At 35.3% G+C, this 24,153-nt stretch overlaps 1 protein-coding gene across 9 annotated transcripts in view; it reads right to left on the bottom strand.

The window, feature by feature from the left end:
* LOC150075804 (oxysterol-binding protein-related protein 6-like) overlaps nt 1–24,153 on the bottom strand; it is a 401,843-nt gene that overhangs the window by 84,045 nt on the left and 293,645 nt on the right. For 8 of the 9 annotated variants that reach the window (XM_090387959.1, XM_090387962.1, XM_090387957.1 and 5 more), the window contains 4 exons: nt 19,713–19,871; nt 14,811–14,905; nt 2,700–2,948; nt 2,138–2,345 (listed from right to left, as the gene is read on the bottom strand). In XM_090387959.1, coding sequence (XP_090244085.1) covers nt 2,138–2,345; nt 2,700–2,948; nt 14,811–14,905; nt 19,713–19,871 — 711 coding nt within the window. The remainder of the gene's footprint in view (nt 1–2,137; nt 2,346–2,699; nt 2,949–14,810; nt 14,906–19,712; nt 19,872–24,153) is intronic. The other variant, XM_090387964.1, reaches the window with a different exon arrangement.

Raw genomic sequence — 24,153 nt, 5'->3', positions numbered from 1 at the left:
TCTTTTCTTATGTGCCACTCCGGCTACATCACTGCTGTCCTCAGATAAAGTTTTTAATTGAACTAATTAAAAATATATAACTATTTTTCTTCATTCTTCTGAGGATATTATGTGGTTTTTGTAATTTTGGCATATCAGGGATATAGTAGCAATATTTTATTAGTCATTCCCGAGTTACGCAAATCTTGACTTATGTAAGAAGTCGTGGAATGTATCTCTTACATATGTCAGGGACTATTTTTTTACCATCTATCCCGGAAAATCGAGAGTCTACTGTACCTAGAAATCTTCCATCTGATCAATGATCACCAGTACAGATTCTGTCAGTGTTGATTCATTGGTGATGTACTGCCTGATGTTACCCATCTATCTATGGACAAATTTAATGGAAAATTTGGTGAAGTGCAATCAGTTTTTCTTGACATTTCAAAGACTTTTGATTATGTTTGGCATAAAGGTCTTCTAAATAGCATCCATATTATAGTTTGCCAACTGTTTTTTGTAACTGGTTATTCAGTTTTTTCTCTGACCACTCACTGCGGGTGATAGTAGACTACTCTCTGATTTCTAACTTTTCCACTAATGCAGGTGGAAAAGTTAGAAATCAGTACCTTCTCCCGCTCTTTTCCTATTGTATTGTAATAACCTTCTTCCACTGACTGGAAATCCTATCCATAGTTTTTCTGATGACAGCACATTGCATTCCACCTTCCAGGTTGAGAAACCTTGCCCTGCACAAACAGCTTCTATTCCTATAATATCCACTACCAACTCCTTAAATTATTATTATTATTATTATTATTATTACTACCAGCCATATAGTGCAAGGAAGCCCGAGGCCCATGCTGCACCAGCCAAAAAAAAAAAAAATAAAATAAAATAAATTTCCCGAGATACCCTGAGTGAGAGAGAGAGAGAAGTAGAAGGGAATCACCAAGAAAGAGAAGAATGATGATATCCAGCTCAGGACCCTGGGTGTGCCAAGCCCATACTCATTAGATGTGAGCCCCTGCTGATCTCCAGTTGGGCAAAGATAATTTAGTTGATTTCAATCCTTCCAAAACTCCATTCTACTTTATAACTTGCAAAAAGGATTCTTCTGTTCCTATGCTTATTTTCTATGACACCCAGATTTCTAGACAAAATCATGTCTCTATTAGGGATCATCTGACTTCTAATCTCTCTCTCTCTCTCTCTCGTCATAAGCACATCACAGATATTGTTTCCTTTGCACATAAAAAAACTTGGTTTTCTCTTTCTCTTTCTCCCTCAGCATTACTTTTCTTCTAAACAGCTATTCCCTCTGTACAAATCTCAAATCTGCCTTACCATAGAATACTGTTCCCACATTTGGGGTGGCACTCCTATACCTTTTCTCAAGCTTCTAGACTCCATTCAAAAGAGGGCAGTTAGGTAAATTAATGACCCATCTCATACAAAGTCCCTCCACTCTCTCTCTCTCTCTCTCTCTCTCTCATAGATTTCTGTTTCCACTGCATGCCTTTTCTATAATCCCCGGCGCCTCCGTAGCCAGGTGGGAAGGAGCAGCAGTGTGTAGAACACACTTCTTGATTAGACCGGGTTTCGAGCCCGTCACCACCAAATATGGAAGATGCGGAAAGGTCAGGGAATGACCACCGCATATTCCCAGAGCAATATGGCTTTAGTTGCTAATGCTCCTAAAAACCAAATAACAACAACTAACAAACTATAATCCCCCCCCCCCAACTTCTCTCTCTTTCAAAAAAAATCCGAACACATTCCACAATCAGTCAACATCCTTTTACTGTCCAACTTCAAACTTACAGAACCAACTTTTCCTCTTCCTAATTTATCCCTTCAACTTCCATTTTTTTTGGAACAGCCTGCCATCTTACCTATTTCATGAAAATTACAATTTACAGAAATTTAAGACAATGTTAACAAGTATCTTCTTTCATCTTCTCCATCTTCAACGTACGCATGGTACTAAGTACTATAGGTTCTAATACCTTTTGTGTTTGGGGTTTTAATAATAAAAAAGAAAAAAAAAGAAGATATATGGTTAAAGAATAATCTCTATTATTATTATTATTATTATTAATACTATTTTTATCTCTATGATCATCATTGGATGTGTGCCAAACTGAATAGTTACCTTCTTTGGCTAAATTAAGAAATTCTTCCTGACATCTGTGAAGACCACTTTGTGAGGATGATACAGACTCTGTCAGGGCACATGTTAGCAGGGAAGTGGTGTCAGGTAGGCTATGAGGGCGGACGCCATCATCATTACTGATGAGGGATGGATGGGAACAACTCAGATGGGCCATATCCTGTATGGCAAGAGAAGAACTATATTGTGCCTAGAAGATATGCAAGACAATTAATTTGAAATCATTTAAATTCTATTTTTCCTTGAGTTAAAATCTTAACTTCACTCAGGAATTGCATCTTTGTTCATTCTTGCAAAGAAATAAATTAAATAAAAATAATTAATTAATTAGTTTATTTTATCAATGATTATCACAGGCATACTGAAAAGATCAAAATAAAATTTCTGCATTATAAGTTAAGAAAATTTCTACTGTAGGTTTTATGACATGAGTATATTACCCATATTTACTTAAACTATAGAAATGTTAATCTAAATTTTCTAAAATTATAAATCAAAACTATAACTCACAACCTTTACTATGAACAGGTTTTGATAAACTTACATTCCTCAACTGTGTTGAATTTTCTGTGGCTTCTAGGAGGTTTTCAATACTGCTACTAACACCAGTATCTTTGGAGACCACAATCTCAACATTCTGTTGTGTACCACCTTTTAAACCACCCCTGCATGTAACACACTGTGGCTGATTTTGCTGCTGAAGGTTTGAAATACTTTTGCTGCTCTTCTTGCTCTTTTTTAAATGGAAACGCTTTCTTTCTTTTTTTGTTGTGGTAGATTCCACTTCTGGCAACTAAAGCAATAAAAAACAAAGAATAAGCTTTTCTAAGAATCTTTAATAAGTCATCAAAAGAAAGAAATAGCATATCAATGGTATTACGAATGTTGAAATGTAGATTTGCTTAAAATTTAATGGAGGATTTCATAACATTATATTCATTTCAAAGAAATGGAAACAAATATGCATATATTTTTACTCAGATGTAAATGTAATCTATACTCAAAAAAATGAGGTTTGAAGACATTCTCTCAAAACTACAATGAATTTTATGTGCATATTTATTTTATTGATTTTATTTGTACACAACAGTTTTATTTTATGAATTCAATGTATGAAGAATTAAGCCGCAGCTTAAAAAGGATAAAGTACATAAATTTACAGTCACAATTTGCACATAACTTGCAGAAAAGTGAAGTACATTCAAGATTTTCACTCAATGAACAAATGCATTCAAAAAATTTTAAACAATGCTAATTTCCTTAAACCTGACAAACTAGAGTCCTTATTTATTAACCTTTTATAGAATGAGTTCCACGAATGTGTGTGGTCTCTGGTCAATGAGTTTCTATTAAGTGGCTGGCTCTGTGGAATTTTGAAAAATGATACCTTTGTACATAAATGCTTTTAAATATTAATCTGAATTTATTTTGACTTTTGTTTCCAAAAAATAGAATGAAATTATTGTCAGAAAAGCAAATAATAATTTAAAAATTATATATTTTACATTTATTATATATCACCTGATTTTAAATTTCATCAAGAAAATTGCTTTCTTGCATCAAGTGCCACTACTACTACTACTACTACTACTACTACTACTAACACTCTAATGGATACTTTTGCTTCCCCTGATTTCACAAGCTGACATTTTCTGTGCCATCTAATGTAAGTTGAGTCCACAATTGCTCACAAACACAGATTAGAGATTGCAGCACTTACTGGAAGACTAAGACAGTTTGTTCATAAATGGACATGTTATTTGAAATGTAACTGAAATGACTTTGAAATATGTGAACATATATGAGTATATATCATTATATCATTATATATATATATATATATAAAACAAACATTGATAAAGTGGACCATAGTTTCGGCATAATATGTAACAAATTCTACACAGATATACTGACTAACAAATTGAAAAACAGCAAAACTCATAAATCGGTGTGTACTAAACTTAATATTGTAGCTAAAATGCTAATGGCTATACAGAAAAAGATAAAAAAACAAAAACGACTTCAACCTGCTGCAGTCGTTTTTGTACCAACAAATTGGTGGTAGATGGTTGCAAATACTAACCAACAAATTGGAAAACAGCAAAACTCATAAAGAGCAGATAAAGGGGACACCATGATTGTTTTAAATAAGGAAGATTATACTGATAAATTGAATAATATTATAACTGATAAATCCACCTATCAATTGGTAAATAGAGATATGTTTGATAATCTGATAAAACAGTACAATAATATTTTAACCGAATATAGAAAAAAAGATTATATTACAATGGCTACTCTAAAGAATTTAAACAGATCAATAATGTTATTAATAATCCTAAGGATCCTTATATCCCAAAATTATCAAAATAAAAAAGTACTGGATTAAGAAAATTAAGAAAAAATGACAAAATTGTAATACAGAGAGCAGATAAAGGGGACACCATGGTTGTATTACTATTAGTAATGGCTGCATGGTGCAAGAAAGCCTATGGCTTATGCTGCACCAGCCAAAAAAAAAAACCCTGAATAAAACAATGATAAAAAAATAAAAAAAATAAAAAATAATAAATAATAATAATTAATAAAAGAAAAGGAAATTAAACCTAACATCCTATGTGCTTCTCTCACCCGAAGGTACTATCCACCTTTGAATTTCCCCAACTTATTCCAGTAATTTATAACTTGCTGGCTAAAATAAAACTTCCTGCAGACCAATCTAAACATTTCCCCCTGTAACTTGAATTTATGTCCCCTAGTTCTAGCATCATTTATAATCTTGAAAATTTTGTCCTCATTCATTTTACTGATGCCTCTCAGAGCCTTAAACACCTCAATCAAATCTCCTCTAAGGTGTCTAGTTTCCAAACTCTGCAACCCACATATTCGAAGTCTTTCTTCATAAGGACGCCCTTTTGTCTTTCTTTAGGTGCAGTCTCCATACTTGAACAGTATTCCAAGTGTGGCTTAACAAAAGCCTTATATAATGGGATTATCACATCCCTATCTCTACTTGCAAAAGTTCGATAGATCATCAATAGGACACCATGGGCCTTCCTCGCAACCTGTTTACAATGCTCGGAGAATTTCATGTCTGACCGTATCGTAACACCCAAGTCCCGTTCCTCCAGTACTGGGTTTAGTTGAACTCCACCAAGTGAATAAGTTATTTTGGGATTACTGTTTCCCAGGTGTAATACCTTACACTTTGTTGGATTAAAGCATAGCTGCCATTTTTCTGACCATTCCTGAAGTCTATCTAGGTCTCTCTGAAGAAGCTCAGCTTGACAGTGATCATTAACTACTCTACCAATTTTAACATCATCTGCAAATTTAGACATCATGCCCTCTATCCCTTCATCAATGTCGTTTATGAAAATTAACAACAACAGTGGTCCTAATACTGATCCTTGGGGAACCCCACTTCTTACATCAACCCAATCTGAGGAATAGCCATTTATCACAACCCTCTGCCTCCTGCCCTGAAGCCATCCTGCTATCCATCTAAGGATTTTCCCAGTGATTCCAACCTGTTCCAGCTTATAAAGCAACCGCTCATGTGGGACTGAGTCAAAAGCTTTGCTGAAATCTAAATAAACAATGTCGAAATTATTCCCTAAATCCAGCTCATGAGTGACCCTTTCAAAATAGTGAACCAGATTAGTTAAATATAATTTTCCCTTTTCAAAACCATGCTGAGTATCCTTGAGAATTTCAATTCGATCCAAATGATCCTGAATTCCACCCTTGATCATTGCCTCCATGATTTTCCCTACCATTGAAGTCAGACTGACAGGTCGATAATTTCCCACTTCACTCTTAGAGCCACCCTTATGTATGGGAGATACATTGGCACTTTTCCAATCCAAGGGAATCTCCCCAGTCTAGTGATGCTCGCATAATTAGCCTCGATGGTTCAATGCACTCACTTGCCGCCTCCCTTAAGATTATAGGGTATATTCCATCATACTGGCCTGTAGGCTCAAAAGTTTTTTCATTAAATAATTTTGCGAAATTTCAATATCATTAATTATATATTTTTCAACTTCGCTCCCACAATTTCCCATTGCCACAAAATGTTTTTCATTTGTAAATATCGATGCAAAATAACTGTTGAGTTCATCTGCAATGGCAGCTGGTGTATTTAATACTATCCCCTTTCCCTTATGTAAAGGTCCGATCTGATTTGTCCTGCTCTTCTTGGCATTTATATATGTGAAGAATTCCTTATCCCCCCCCTCTTTGCTCTGTTTGCTAGTGAGTTCTCATAAACTGCTTTTGCCTGTCGAACCTTTTCTGTGGCTCTATTACAGATCATCTTGTAGCTGTTATAGGCTTCAGTACTTTTTATTGCTCTGTAACCTTTCCATGCCACCTTTTTCTTCTCAAGTAATGTGGCAACTTCACTATTCATCCAACTTGGAACCCTCCTCATGGAGTATTTTTTTAATGATAAATACACATTCAAGGCATCTGTGATTAATGTTTTAAAAGCATACCACAGTTCAATTCTATTCATTCTCTGTGTGATATCTACCCAGTTAATAGAGGCCATGTAGTACCTTAAGGCATCGTAATTTCCTTTTCTGGAATTAAAACCCATTCCTTTGCCTTTTACTACTGCTACCTCTCTCATCATCATCCACCGTAGAACTCCATGATCACTTCCTGCTACTGGTTCCTCTACTGTCAGCCCTGTTATGTCATCTTGTTATGTTGTTTTAAATAAGGAAGATTATATTGATCAATTGAATAATATTATAACTGATAAATCCACCTATCAATTGGTAAATAGAGATATGTTTGATAATCTGATAAAACAGTACAATAATATTTTAACTGAATATGGAAAAAAAGATTTTTTTACAATGGCTACTCTAAAGAATTTAAAAGCAAGAACTAACAGTGTACCTACTCTGTTTGGACAAGTCAAGTTCCATAAAACAAGATATCCAATTAGACCCATCATCTCCTAAAGAAATTCGGCTTTCGAATCGCTCACATCTTATTTATATGACATCATAAAACCTTTACATCTTATATTAGAATTTAGTATAAAAAAATTCAGATTCACTTTTTAATAAATTAAAAGAAAAAAGGTTAAATAATGAAGATAAACTGTTTTCCCTGTATGTAGTCTCATTATATGCTAATGTAGATGTAAAATATTCACTTGAAACATTGTGGGATTTGATTAATAGATATTTTGAAATGCTGAATAAAACAAGGCTTGCAGTAACTGAAATTTTTAATTAATTAGATTTCTTATTCAGACAAATTATATTGATTTTCAATTGAACATTTATAGACAGATTTTTGGTCTTCCGATGGGACTTAGCCTGAGTGGCCTGGTTGCTGAAATATACTGTGCTGCCACTTTATTAGGTGCACCTACCCAGTAGCGTGTTGAGCCTCCTTTAGCCTTCAAAACAGCCTGAATTTGTCTAGGCATGGATTGAACAAGATGCTGAAAACGTTGTAGGAATGGAGTACCATGCAGACAAGTGTGTCAAGCAGTTCCTTGATATTTGACGGAAGTGTAGGCCTGCAGCGAACAGCCCTTTTCTAGCTCATCCCAAAGATGTTAGGGTAACTAAGAGTAGAAATAGGTGCATGTATACTTGCATTTACATCAATGCTAGGATTATAGTTAATAAATTCGATGAGCTTGAAGTGCTAGTCAAGATATCAAAGGCAGATATTGTTGGGATATCAGAAACATGGTGTCACACAGACACAAGCAGTGCAGAATTGGAATTTGGGGAGTACAATGTGTACAGGAAGGATAGACAGGACAGGAAGGGAGGAAGGATTATGCTGTTAGTTAAGAAACACATAAAATCTAAGGAAGTGCATCCAATTTATGTGGGAGGACAATGCAATGTTGAGTCTGTTTGGTGTGACATAAGCACTGGGAAAGGAAAAATGAGAATAGGTGTGTGTTATAGACCTAATGAATCTGATGAGTGTAATGAACAATTGTGCAGAAAAATAGAGTGGGCCAGTAAATTAGAGTGTCTTATAATGGGGGATTTTAATTTCCCAGATATTGACTGGAATTTGTGGGTTGGTCACTCACACACTAGCAAGGCTTTTGTGGATTTATTAGATGATTGTTTTCTCAAGCAGCATGTTTGGGAGGCAACTAGAGGGAGTAATACTCTTGATCTGATTATCAGTAGTGATTCTTCATGCATCAAGAATCTGCAGATAAAGGAACCACTAGGTGGCAGTGATCACAGTGTGCTGAAGTTGGATTTACTCAAAGAGGTAACTACCATCAAGGGTAAATGGGATTCTTCCTCTTGCTCAGAATAATCACCTGAGAGGGCATAAATTCAAATTGAGGAAGGACGGATGTCGGATAGATGCGCGGAAATTTGCCTTTAGCCAGCAGGCAGTTGGTTTGTGGAATAGACTTCCATCACTTGTTGAAGTTGATAGCCTAAACAAATTTAAGGCTCAGCTGGACAGGTATTTCGAACGAACGGAGGGGTGAAATGGGAGTGGTTGTGTTTTTTTTTTTTTTTTTTTTTTTTTTTGCTGATGCTGAATAAGCTTGCTTTCTTGCATCATATGCCTCTACTAATGCTAATGCTAATGCTAAAGGGAAGGGTTTTGCTTTCGTAAAGGTGACTACGGTGGTCTGAGACAGTATTTAAATTCTATACGGTGGAACCAACTGATGATGTTACCAACAGCAAATTCAAAATGGGAAGCATTCAAAGAATTAATCTTGGAAGCTACTAGGCTTTTCATACCAACAAAGAAATATTGTTCAAGATTTAGGCCTAAATGGATGTCAGATGAACTAATTAGACATGTGACAGGGAAGAAAAATGCATGGGATACATATAAATTAACATGTGACACAGAAGCCTATGATAGATATAAGCTGTTTGTTTGTTTGTTTGGTTGGTTTTTAGGAGCATTAGCAACTAAGGCCATATTGCTCCGGGATATGCGGTGGTCATTCCTTGACCTTTCCGCATCCTCCGTATTTGGTGGTGACGGGCTCGAACCCCGGTCTAATCAAGAAGCGTGTGCTGCGCACTGCTGCTCCTTCCCACCTGGCTACGGAGGCGCCATAGATATAAGCTGGTCTGTAACCAAGTTACAAAGGAGGTTAGGCAGGTGAAGGCAGATTATGAGAAATCTTTGGCAAAGGAGGCAAAAAAAAAAACAGCAAAGAGTTCTTTACTTATGTAAACTCTAGAAGGGGATGAATCAGATTGGTCCACTTGATATCGATGGTTCAACTGTTGATGATCCTGCTCAGGTAGCTAATAAACTAAATGAATATTTTGCATCGACATTCACACATGAGGAGTTATTCAGGGAGGGGAATGCCAGAGGTGTATTCAACTCTGGCAATAAGCTAGATAATCTTGTAATAACTGAGAGGAAAGTGGAGGAGAAATTGTTGAAGACAAGAAAGGCACCTGGGGTGGATGGAATCTATCCAGTTATATTAAAGGAGGCGACAAAGGAAGTAAGCAAACCCTTAGCCATAATTATGAGAGCTTCCCTGGACTCAGGGGAGGTACCAATGGACTGGAGATATGCAAATGTGACCCCAATCCACAAAGGAGGATCAAAGGGAGACACAGGTAATTACAGACCTGTTAGTTTAACTTCTGTTCCAGGGAAATTAAAGAAGCATTGCAGGATCATCTAGACAAGACTTCAGTTATAGCTCGAACACAGCATGGGTTTGTTAAGGGGAAGTCTTGTCTGATTAATTTGATTGGATACTATGATGTAGTCACAGAGGAACTGGATGCAGAGAATAACTTTGATATCATATATCTGGATCTTAGAAAAGCCTTTGATACTGTTGCACATGGAAGACTGTTGTGCAAATTGGAGCAGTGTGGCATTGGAGGCAAATTGCTGCTATGGATAAAGGGATGGTTGAGTGGGAGAAGACAGAGAGTCGTAATCAATGGACACTGCTCATCGTGGACTAATGTTATTAGTGGAGTCCCTCAGGGTTCAGTGTTGGGTCCATTGTTGTTTTCTGTATTTATAAATGATATTGATAATGGTATATCAGGCTTAATGTCCAAGTTTGCAGACGATACGAAGGTTGGCAGAATTGTTAATGACAGTACACTGCTGCAACAGGATCTAGAAAAGTTGAGCAGATGGGCTGAGAGGTGGCAAATGAAGTTTAACATTGACAAATGTAAAGTACTACAAATGGGAAGCAGTAATCCCAGAGTAACATATCAACTCTGTGGTATCACACTGACAGTGGAAAGAGAATGAAAAGGACCTGGGGTTACGTAATTGTGCAGGCAGATATGAAGTTTTCTGAGCAATAAAGACGTTTTGCAAGAGTAGCTCATGGTGTCTTGTCAATGATATACAGGAATTTTTCTAGCAGGGATAAGGAGGTGATTATATCCTTGTATAAGGCAATGGTCAGGCCACACCTTGAGTACTGTATACGGGTCTGGAGGCCTCATTTTAAGAAGGATGTAGAGCTGTTGGAACGAGCACAGAGAAGAGCAACAAGATTAGTGAATGGAACAAATAGTATGTAAACTCTAGAAGGAAGGGGATGAATCAGATTGGTCCACTTGATATCGATGGTTCAACTGTTGATGATCCTGCTCAGGTAGCTAACAAACTAAATGAATATTTTGCATCGAGATTCACACACGAGGAGTTATTCAGGGAGGGGAATGCCAGAGGTGTATTTAACTCTGGCAGTAAGCTAGATAATCTTGTAATAACTGAGAGTAAAGTGGAGGAGAAATTGTTGAAGATAAACACAAGAAAGGCACCTGGGGTGGATGGGATCTATCCAGTTATATTAAAGGAGGCAGCAAAGGAAGTAAGCAAACCCTTAGCAATAATTATGTTTCTGGAACCATTCCATAGTGATCTGGGCTTTGTGCACTGGCACATTATTCTGCAGGAAGAAACCATTTGACTGAAAATAAACTGTCAACATGAATGGATGCACTTGGTCAGCAACGATGTTTAGGTATGATGTGGCATTCAGACGTGAATATATGGGTATCAATGGACCCAAAGTGTGCCAAGAAAACATTTGCCACACCATAACACTGCCCCCACCACCTTGCACAGTAGTCGTCAGACATGACAGGTCCATGGATTCATGTTGTTTTCGTCAAATTCTGTGCCTTCCATCAACGTGATGTACCAATAACTTCGACTCATCATTGCATTCTTTTCCAGAGACTTCTCATAATCTGTCCTAGCTTGCCTAACCTCCTTTGTAACTTGATTACAGACAACTTTACATCTGCCATAGGTCACCTGATAATTTATATGCATCCCATGCACTTTTCTTCTCTGCCATATGTCTCAATAGTTCATCTGACATCCATTTAGGTTTAAGTATTTCTTCATTGTTATGAAAAAATATTAAACTTAAATTTGAACAGTATTTCTTCATTGTTATGAAAAGTGTAGTAGCTTCCTTGATTACTTCCTTGAATACTTCCCATTTAGAACTTGATGTTGGTAGCATCATCATCAGTTGGTCCCACTGCACAGTATTTAAAAACAAAACTGCCAGAGACCCCTATAGTCACCTTTACAAAAGCAAAAGCCTTTCCTTTTACCCTTTACAGTAGTTATGTCTTTAATTAAATTCCACATTAGTACACTGTGATCACTGCCACTCAGTGAGTCTTTTACCTGCAGATTCTTAATGCATGAAGAATCACTGCTGATAACCAGATCAAGAGTATTGCTTCCTCTTGTTACCTCTCTAACGTGCTGCAGTAATAGTAATAACTATATTTTGAGGCGATATCATTGTACAATCCAGAGGAATAGCAATGGGAGCTAATGGTTCATGTAATTTGGCAAATTTGTATCTCCATTATTATGAAAGAAATCCAGACCATAGTGTTAAAATATTTCAATTTATAGACGACTTTATCATATTTTATTACAATAAATATGAAGAAATGACCAATGGAATGTACCCCAACAAGTTGAAAATAGAATGCACAAAGAATAGCAGTAAGAAAGCAACATACCTTGATGTGGAAATAGATGCAATTACAGCATAAACACACTGAATTTTACAACAAAAGAGATGAATTTAGATTTAGCACTAAACTTCACAAATTTAAACTGTAATATTTCAAAAATGGTGCATGCTAATGTAAGAAGAATGCAAATATATAGGATAATTAACATAAGTAGTAACTACATACAACACAGTAACTACAACTGCATAGTAACTTAATTAAAAGCTTGAACAGCCTAAAACAGAAACTGATTGGCAATAGTATTTCCCTAGAATATATAGAATACCAAATGAGTACCGCCATTAAAGCTGTAATTACTACAATCTGGGTAATATCATTGATAAAATTTGGAATTGTCTATCAATTGATTTTACTCTCAGATAGGGTTTGATGTCTGACAGTACTGATCATCAATCTGCATTGCAAAATTTGCTACCTAAATTATGAAGAATCATACAAAGCCCCTGATGAGTATGGATTAATGTTCATATGTATAAATGAATAAAAACTTTGTATTATTTTTTAATTATTTTATTATCTGATAAATTGTTCATAGGCAAAACATAGTGTCTAAATAGGCTGCCAACATATATATACATATGTTAGAACATGAAACCTGGCAATTAATTTACATTGATTTGGCTCAGTAAGAACAATAAAAATATAAAAAAATACATTAATTTAGCAGTAATACTATATATGTGCATACGCATGTGTGTGTATATGTATGCACATACTCTGGAAAATATTAATTTTTTTGGCTGATGCTGCATAAGCTCATACACTTGCTTTCTTGCATCACATGCCACTACTACTACTACTACTACTACTACTACTACTACCAAAATTATCAGTAATTTATTCAGCCATAAAATCATAACTCAGTAAAAGAACCAGATATGTGTTTTGTAACTGGGTAAATCATTAATAATTTTGAATAAAGGAAGTTAGAAAATTTGAAAGGCGAATAAACAGAGTGCATGCACTAACTACTGTAAATTAGTAATGTAGTTAACATTTCCATTTATCTGATAAAGTAGATGAAACTATTTCTCACTTGGCATAGTAGGGCTATGTACAGCCAGTCCTCGTATAGCACGATAGTTGTGTTCCTAGAAATATTCGTGCAATGCAAAATCGGGCAATATACACAACAGGCCCTATGGGAAAAGTAGGGTTAGGTGCCGACCACCCAAGATTGAACACACATTTGTAACCAAAACATTACCAAACACAATAAATAATCGTAATAAAATACGTAAGTATTTTATTACGACTATTATGTAATAAAATATTGCTAATGCTTTTGCTTCTGTCATAAGCAAACTTGTTATTTGTTTGATTTTCTATCCAAACAGATGACAGCCGTTGCATCTCTTCCAATTCTTTGTGTCTTAATCTAATGGATTTTAATTATGCTTTGAGTTGTTCCTGCTATGAAAGTTGTTTTTATTTTCTCTGCATTCTTTATAATTCTCGGTGTTGCCTCGTTTAGGTCTGTAGCACGTGCAATATCACATGGTCTTTCATTTTGCTCAAAGCGTTTCACAATTTCATATTTTTTCTCTATCGACAGAGGCAAGACTGGCCATAAGCCTTACCGGGGGCCGGAGGCCGGTGTGATTTTGGCCATAAATCACAGTATGAGGCCACTATAAATTTTCCTGGGTAAGAATTTTTGACCCAGTCCGCCTCTGTTTATCGATATTGCTTTTCTTTTTCTCTCTGAATCTGCAGTGTCTTCACCAGGACGCTTCCCTTTCACACCTTAAGTATTTTACTCATTTTTAGGTAATTGTGCTTTACATTTGTAAAGCACAATTACAGAATGAGGAAGCACGCCTGATACACATAAACAAAGCTGCACGGGTGTAGCAACTGAATAAACAACACCGTAAAGGCAGAGATACACTATTAACACCTCACATTTTACTAAAGCACATTTCTAGGAGTTACTACCATAAAACAATAAAAACAATTTCCAGTTGCGTTTCTGCTAGTGGAATCTGTTATAAACTGGTAGTAAACTCGATCTAATTGCATTTACGATTATACCGATAGCTGGAATTGTGTTGCTTTTTACGTTATTATGGTGAAATCTGTTTCCCCTTCACTGATATAAAACACATAAATACATTTTCTGAATCTTCTCTTCATTCCTATCATGTTGCGTTTGGTTGGAGTGATTCTGCGTTCAACTGCCATTTCTTGTAAACACAAAGGCGAATCGTGCGTAAGCGAATTTGGTTCGTGTTATATAAGATATCGTTCCCCTATTTATAAATCGTGTATGATCGAATTCGTGTAGTGTAAACACGTGTTATACGAGGACTGACTGTATTTTAATGTATAAGAGCAAAATGTTAGGTTAAGTAATGTTACAAGAGAATTAGCATCGGTTATTGAAGTTTTCACTCATGGCAGAGCCCTTAAGCATCAAATAATTTTACCATAATACAGTTTTTGAAACTACTGAATGAACAGTGATCAGAAATACTAGCAATGATGCATCTAGACATTTTTGTTTTGCTTTTATGATTGATATCTATAAACTATCATTTAAAAATTTTTAAATACAGTGGTTAGCCATTCAATTTACTAACTGATTTTTGGTACTTCAGTCATGGATATGAACTTACTTCTAGATGACTACCTGGATACATACTGGATCCTGCTTCTAATTGTTGTAGAAGATTTGTTAACTGATAGAGCTTGTCCTGCAAGCTTGAGACATCTATAAAGGTAAATCAAAATTCTTAAAGAACATAACATGGAATATTATTATTTGTAAGGATAAGAAACTACTATAAAAATTAAAATTAGTAAAAAATTAAAAAAAAATCTTTAAGAAAGAATTTTTAACCCAGCAGTGCTCACGTCCCTCGTTTGTTATAAATATTGTCATGTGCCTGACAGCTGCCAAATTTTTTTTTTCTAGAAAAAGTTTTGTTTTTTATAAATTTTGCTTGCCATTGCATACAGTAATTACTGTATGCAATTTTTTAAGATTTTAATAAAAAAATTAAATATTTAAAAATGCTGTGTTATTTTATATATTATTTTAAAAATATATATTAATATTGCTGAAAATAAAAATACAAAGCTACAAATGTAAAACATAAACATGAAATTAACAGTCACTTCCATTTTCCTGTTCAGAGAACTGTTAAGAGCAAAATATTTAAAACTGACATTTGCACATAGAATAATATGTTTTATAAAAATAAGGAATGACAGATTAATAATAATAATAACAATTAAAAAACACATTTTTCAAAACAATTAAAGATAAACAAACAGGAACTACTTTCCGTAGCAGAGAGATCTGCTATGGAAAATGTTGGCCAATGTGCCAATTTCAAACTACACATGTGAGAAACATGTTAGTATTAGTACTGGCAAAAGATGCAAAGCTTATATAGCATCAGCCAAAAAATAAAATAAAATAAACAAACAAATTCAAAACACCTCCTGCATCACCTGTCTTCAACCTATAAAAATCTGCCTAATTTCTCCTTAAATTTATTCACACTTCCACAACACAAGAGGCGCCTCCGTAGCCAGGTGGGCAGGAGCAGCAGTGCATAGCACACGCTTCTTAATTAGACTGGGGTTCGAGTCCATGACCACCAAATACGGAGGGTGCAGAAAGGTCAGGGAATGACCACTGCATATCCCCGGAGCAATATGGCCTTAGTTGCTAATGCTCCTAAAAACCAAATAACAAACAAACAACACGAGACAGAAGTTTGTCCCAACAATCAAACACTCTTTGGCATAAAGCAAATTTTTTGCACACCTATTCTTCAACCATTGTTCCTCAATTTAAAGTTATGTCCTTTATGTGTACTGACTCAGCAAAGTAAGATTGCCATTAACATTTAGCTTACTAAATCCATTCAAAGCCTTAAAACACTTCAATCAGATTATCTCCTTGCAAGGTGCCTACTTTCCAGATGCTGCAATTTTTGCAGACCTGAAGTCTTTCTTGGTAAGAGTACTCTACCCTTTTGTTCCACTTACTAATCTTGTTGCTCTTCTCTGCACCCATTCCAACACATACACATCTTTCCTAAAATAACACTCTGAAGTACTTAAGACGTGGCCTTTCCGCTTCCTTGTACAAAAAAATAATTACCTCCTTATCCTTGCTGGCAAAATTCCTGTATACATTTTTGTCCTGTATATATCTTGTATGTTGTTTGCAAGATGAAGAAAGCAAAACTACCAAGATAACTAAAAGAATGTTTTCGTTAGACAGTTACATAACATTACTGGTGGGTAACCTTGAACTAAAATGGCAATTGTTCTGTGTGCAATCAGAGTGGAACCCATGAGGTATTATTCAGGGCACAGAAAGTTACAAAAATGGTTATGCTAAACCTACCACATTCTTTGCATTTTTAATTACAAGCAAACAATTTTTCACTTCCAGAACAGCTAGAATAAAAGTTTTATTATATTTAGGAAGGTAGAAAAAATACACATTTTTAACCATTAATTAATGATTAATGTACAACAGATATTTTTGAAGGGTACCTGTCAGGTCTTGTGATTACCACTGGGGTAAAAACAAGTTGGCTAACAAAGAATGTTTTGATTTAACTGCTATTGATTTATAAATGATAACTACAACTATTATTTTATTTATTTATTTATTTATTTTATTTATTATTTATTTATAAATAATAATAAATTTATTTATAAATAATAACTACAACTTTGTATGCTAGCAACCAAGAAATGCTTGGTTGCTAGCATACAAAGTAGCAATAAATTTCCCAAACTGTTGCAGACATGTTCAATAATTCTGAAAATAAATGTAAGTGGTATGTTGTTTGTTGTTGTTTGTTAGGAGCATTAGCAACTAAGGCCATATTGCATCTGGGGGGGATATGCAATGGTCATTCCTTGACCTTTCCGCATCTCCTCCGTATTTGGTGGTCACGGGCTCGAACCCCGGTCTAATCAAGAAGTGTGTGTGCTACACACTGCTGCTACTGCCCAGCTGGCTATGGAGGTGCCTGGTATGTTGTACTTCAAACTTCTCCAACAGATGGTGGTATAGAGATTGTCCAGGGCTGACAGGTTGAACCAGTTTCATTGGTAGCATTTAATACCATGGTATAAGCGGTTTAAAGATTGAATTGAGGATATTCACAATGATCCAAGAAGTGGGTGTCCATCAACCTCTTGAAATGAAGACAAAGTTGCAAAAGTTCAGTGGCGCATCCGTAGCCAGGTGGGCAGGAGCAGCAGTGTGTAGCACACGCTTCTTGATTAGACTGAGATTCGAGCCCATGACCACCAAATACGGAGGATGCAGAAAGGTCAGGGAATGACCACCACATATCCCCGGAGCAATATGGCCTTAGTTGCTAATGCTCCTAAAAACCAAACAACAACAACAACAGCAAAAGTTCAGGAAACTGTGGCAATAGATTGTTGTTTGACCGTCAGATGATGGCTGATGAGTTGGATATGAATAGGAAGACGATTTATCAAATTCTGCATGAAGATTTAGAGAAAAGGATGGTCCGTGCAAAATTTGTGCTGTACAGCCTTGTGGATGACCAGAAGCAACGAAGAGTGTCATCATACAAATACTTCATCCAGACTTGTGAAGACTATCCTAATTTCCTTTATTGTATTGTCACTGGAGATGAGTGTTAGGTGTTTCAGTACAACACAGAGATGAAGAGTCAGAGCATGCAGTGGATTTTAAAATCACCGCTGAGGGCAAAAAAGTTTTGTCACAGAAGTCCAGAATCAAAATGATGCTGATCATGTTTTTCAACAAACAAGATGTGATTCACAAGAAATCTGGACCTGAAGGGGAGGGAGAGTCAATGCCTGTGTTCTATGTACAGGTGCCTCAAAGGCTATTACAGTGCATTTTCAAGAGAAAGGCAGCTGGTTCTTCTTGCACAACAATTCCTCACTCATTTTGCTCATGTCGTGAAGATATTTCTGACAAAACATGGCACTGTACAGATCCACCATTCATCCTACACTTTCAATCTAGCACCAGTGGACTTTTTCTCTTTCTCAAGGTGAAAACTGGTCTCAAAGGAAAGAGATTTCAGGACATTGAGGACATAAAAGAAAAATGTAACTGCCAAAATGAACATCATTTCTTAGGATACCTTCACTGACTCTTTTTAGAAACTTTTAGAATAGTATAATAAGTGCATTTAATCAGGTGGTGATTACTTTGAATAAGAATAAAACCAATTTTGAGCTCCTTCACTTTGTGTTCTTTTTATTGCACCAGTCCAGGAACTTTATTGCCACACCTAATACATGAAAATTACTCGAATGGAAGATGAGATAAGTTTCAATTAATGTTTATTAGCCTGAAATACCTTTGATATCTCATAAGTAAGTGGAACAGAACTACTTTAATGTGAGTTGATGTAATGATTAAAGATAATTGGTGGTACTGCTTTAATAGCAAATTATTTAAGGCTATAAACATCACACTTTGCTGGCAGGAAAGCATTTCATAAAAAAAAAAATTAACATATTTAAAATGTTAAGATTGCTAAAAACTGTAACAAGAACACACAGGAAGTGCCAGCTCCTACTTGCCTACTCAGCAAACATTAAAAAATTAAAAAGTTAAAAAAATAAAAAAGTTACTGCTACTTTATGTTTATATTGTCAAGTTAATCTGATTTTCTATTTTTTGAGTTATGTTTAAGTGCTTAAACTTTTAATTTGATATTTTAATTTTTGTTTCTCTTGGTAAGTTTTAGTCAGTAATGTTATGGTTGCATTTCATGACATTTACAGATTGGGTCATCAACATGGAAATTTACATTTTGTCTTTTAATTTTGTGTAGTTCTTTCCTGATTGTCAGGCTAATCATATTTAAGACAAATTCTGACAGCCTTGGTCATTTTTGTATTTGCTGGCTTTGACAGAATTAAGAGTATTTTGGGAATTTACACAGGGTTGATGCCTCCCCAAAGAAGTGGTCACTGTGGTTCCCCAAAACTTTCCTTTGTTTCATGTTATTTTTCTTTACTGAGTGTCTGTATTCACCTTTGTGATATTTTTTTGTAGGTTTTCAGGTAGCAGTTGTGTCATATTTTATGAAGAATATTGAATCATTTTCCATTCCTCGGGTGAGTGTAGACCCTTGCTTGTTTTTGTTTATTTATTTATTTTAATTGCATATTCTTTCTTTAGGAAGTTTTTTTTTTTTTGTTTTTTTTTTTTTAATATTTGAATAGTAGGCAAATAGCAATTGATGATTGGCATTTCCTCAGCATCTTTGATACAGTGTGCAGCTATCTTAATGTGGTACAATAGTGTTTTATTTCTGTTAAATCATTAACTGATTGATTAAGTGAAGATTCTGAGAAAGGAATCATAAAGTAAATCAATCATGTAACAAATTATTAAATGTAAGTTAGTTTACAAATTTGTTAAATTTCGTGTCAAATTCAACAAAGTGTCATTCCATAGATCAAAATTTTATACATCAGTAATGCTATGCAAACAGTCAGATTATATTTTTAAAAGTTAAGCTTACCTTTGTTTCCCTGATCAATAGCAGAAGAATCCAATATCCAGGCAGCCACTCTAGACTGTTGACTATTTGGGCTCCTGACATGACGAGCATTCTGCCGTGAGGTAGGTGTTTCTTTCCCCAGGTATCCTGACAGAGTAGGTGTGCAAGAAAGAGGCATCACTGTAAACATGCATATTAATTATGCAAAAGAAAAATATAAATTAGGAACATGCTTAGTTTCAACAGGTGCCACCTGAAGAGGAATTTGAAACTTTTGGATTAAAAGGATCTCAATCTGGACTAATATAAATGTAGATTCTTTATGTGATTAATTAAGCAACTAGAAATATGAATAACTATATTATATTTAAACATATGATAAATATAATGTCAATATTTATACATTGCATGATCACTCTGTACATTTTTACACATAAAAGTCTGCCTACAGAGATCCTAATATACCTTCAACCAAAACAGTGAAATCTGTTGTTCTGGCAACTTTAATCATTATTTTGAACAGGTAGTTTTGTTTGTAGATTTTCATTAAGAGGTACAAATTGTTCAATAACACTACTACACTATGTTAAATTTATCATAGTGCAGTAGTATCACTGATTAATTAGTGTTTCTTACTATTTTGGTAAAACTGTAATTCTTTTACCCTGTCACAAAGGAGAAAAATTCAATCAAAAATAAAAGTTTTTTTAAATTTTTTTATTATAGGCTTACTCTTTGCTTTAACACAATTATTTCATAATTCTTGCAATAAATACCTCAGTAATAATGCAAAAAATAGTGGGGGAGAGAGAGAGAGAGAGAGAGAGAGAGAGAGAGAGAGAGAGAGAGAGAGAATGTTTAATGTAGGATTTCACAGAAAGGTTTTGAGATAAACATAAAATTTATTTAAACAGTATATGTACACAATAAATAATAAAATAATAATAAATAAATTGTAATAAATACATCTAGGAATACTTATATAATTAGGTAAATACAGTATAGAAGATAATGAAATATACTGGTGAGCAACTAATGCTGAACTGAGTCATCATTTAAGAAAGTTTTTCATTGAAGTCATTCTTAACAAAGCACTGTGGCATAAACTAGTTCGAGTGGTAGCTCTTCAATATTTTCCTATGAAGTTCTGTGAAGAGATACTTGGCAAGCTCTGTCAAGTTACTGGCACTGATGAATCAGAGTACACTACAGAGCTGAAGGAGTTAGGATGAAGGGAGGCAAGAGGTAAGGAAAAGTTTACACAGAATACTCTTTATGTAGATCTGGTCACTGACAAATGTTATGGAGTCAGCATTGAGTGTCTACACACCCTGGAGCATTTGTTACAGTACAAAACAGTCAGCAAGATGGAGCCAGTTATGACAGGGGCAAGTTTAGGGGTGGCTCTGAGAGCAGCAGGTGTGATCCTACAGAAGTCATGTGATTAAGCACTCAAGTGCTTAAACAAGAAAGTGTAGAGGCTGAATGGTCAAAAACAAGCATACCTGTTTTCAACTGTTTGTTTATGATAGAATCTCAGCCTACAAGTGTTCTGTAGAAGTGTGATAAAGGAATTTTTCTGAAAAACAGAAGTGGGACAAGTTTACAAAAAAATTTTAAAAAATAACTTTTGCAGCTATGAACATGAAATTCTATATTTACAATATTTCTACTGGGATGAAACTGATTTTTTCTAAAAAAAAAAAAAATGAAAAAATTAATCTTCACGTTATAAATATTTGGAAAGTTGTGTTTAAAAAAATATTTAAAAAACTACTGTAGTCATGAATACAATATTTAATTTTCATAAAGCTTTATATTATTACTAATTGATATAACTAAATAAATAATCAATTATCCAACTGAAAGTTCTGGGAGAAAGCATAAGTAGCTACATGAGATGTGTCAGTAATACAAATAGAATATAAAATGACAGACTTTTAGACATGCTTCTATACTTATGCCAGAAGTATAGAACAAGTCAACAAGTTTTATGAATTTGAAGCTAAATCAACAGATTCCAACATAACACTAATGACATTAAGAGTAAGCAAGCTGCAGATTTACTCAACAAGTACAGGTCAATGTTGAAAAAAAGTCGCGAGTTAGGGTTGAATGTGAAAATATCTGCAATTCTGCCCAGACATGATAGGAGGGAGTATATGATGAGAGCCTTGTCGATCAATTTTGCCTTGGAGAGACTGTGCAAGGCTCAAGGGGTAGAATTTTTTTCAGCCTAGTCTGTGCTTGTTGACAGGAGAGACTGCTTCTACAGGGATGGGGTACACTTAAATAGAAAGCGTGCAAGAATATTTGCTGATGCTATTGAGGCAGTGTTAGGTGGATCAGAAAACTGCTAGCTTGGGGGGGGGGGATACACAGACTAAAAGGTTAACAGTGGCCACAGGCAGAGGCAAAAGTGATCCTTGCACTGCTTCTATTAGAATGAGCAGCAGCATGGAAAGCAAGGCAATAGAGATTTCCAGGACTGTTGGGAGTCATAGTGGAACAAATAAATACATGGGCTGTGTTAGGGTAACTAAGAGAAGAAACAGGTACATGTACAGCAATGGCAGGAGTACAGTTAATAAATTTGATGAGCTTGAAGTGTTAGTCAAGACATCAAAGGCGGATATTGTTGGGATATCAGAGATGTGGTGTCACACAGATATAAGCAAGGCAGAATTAGAATTTGGGGAGTACAATGTGTACAGAAAGGATACACAGGACAGGAAGGGAGGAGGGGTTATGCTGTTAGTTAAGAAACATAAAATCTAAGGAAGTGCATCCAATTGATGTTGGTAGACAATGCAGAGTTGAGTCTGTTTGGTGTGACATAAGCACTGGGAAAGGAAAAATGAGAGTAGGTGTGTGTTATAGGCCTAATGAGTATAATGAGCAATTGTGCAGAGAAACAGAGTGGGTCAGTAAATCAGAATGTCTTATAATGGGGGATTTTAACTTTCCAGATATTGACTGGAACTTGCACACTAGCAAGACTTTTTTGGATTTATTGGATAAAACTGTTTTCTACAGCAGCATGTTCGAGAAGCAACCAGAGGGAGTAATACTCTTGATCTGATTATCAGCAGTGATTATTCATGCATTAAGAATTTGAGGATAAAGGAGGGGTGAAATGGGAGGTTTTTTTTTTTTTTTTTGGCTGATGCTGCATAAGTTTTCTTTCTTGCATCGTATGCCTCTACTAATGGTAATAACAGGAACATTGGAAAGATGATTACACACTGATATACTGCATGTAGAATTCAATTATCATAAGTACAAAGTGTAGAAGAAAGACAGACATGGCAGAAGGGGAGGAGAGATTATTCTTTTTATCAGAAAACATATGGATTCAAGATGGGTATGGATTCAAGTTGGATATAATAAAAATAAAATAAACTTATAGATGATTGTTACTTGGTTTTTAGTAGCATTAGCAACTAAGGCCATATTGCTCCGGGGATATGCGGTGGTCATTCCCTGACCTTTCCGCATCCTCCGTATTCAGTGGTCATGGTCTCGAACCCCGGTATAATCAAGAAGCGTGTGCTACACACTGCTGTTCCTGCCCACCTGGCTACAGAGGCACCACTTATAGATGAAAAAAGTTCTTTAATTTAATGTATCCATTTTTCAACATATGCCACCCAACAATACATTACTCCTTGTGTTTTCAAGTTTTTTCTGTTCAAATAAAATTGTTTCAACTGAGATGACTACCATTTCTTTATAGATCCTTAGAGGCTGCATGTAGCCGGCGGTCAGGTGTGAGGGTGCAAATGCACATGCACTTTGAGTGGATCATGGTTGAAGCCTGTGTGACTGCTACATCAATTTGACAAGTCTAACATTTTTGGAAATTAGAAACTCATAAATGTGTTGTTTACACTGTGTGTTCAAAGAAGCTTCCATTTAAAACAGTACAATTTGTAAATGAACACTATTGCAGACATTTTAACTAAAAAGTATTGGTTATGTGGAGAACTTAATTAGAACTTTTCTCACAACCTCAGTGAGCTGAGAAATACTGTTTTTTCAGTCTACTCTTATAGAAATTGTATTCAGACCTAATGAAAGCATTCAGTATGATTATATGCATAATTGGAGTAGGAATGCAAATCAGCATGTCTTGTTATGGGAGGCTTTAACCACCTAGTTATGGACTGAGAGGACTTGTGGGTATGACACTCATCTACTGGCAGATGGTTTTTGGACCATCTATATGACTGTTTCTACATCAACTTGTTTAGGATGCCACTAGGGGAAATCAATATTCTTTGACTCGATCATCATTAAAGATTTGTCTGCTATTAATCATTTTGAGTTAAGGAGCCACTTTAGAAGATTTTCTTTTTAATTTTTTTATTTATTATTATTAATTATTTGCTTTCAGATACTTCATATGATTTACTTCTTTGCATTGTTGTGCCATTTCACTACTAATGCCAATATTGCAATT

This window comes from Mastigoproctus giganteus, chromosome 13 (genome assembly GCF_048544385.1).
Source record: "Mastigoproctus giganteus isolate SK-2022 chromosome 13, ASM4854438v1, whole genome shotgun sequence".
NCBI lineage: Eukaryota > Metazoa > Arthropoda > Arachnida > Uropygi > Thelyphonidae > Mastigoproctus > Mastigoproctus giganteus.
Note: the sequence above shows the minus strand (reverse complement) of the source record. Positions and strands in the feature narration are given on the sequence as shown.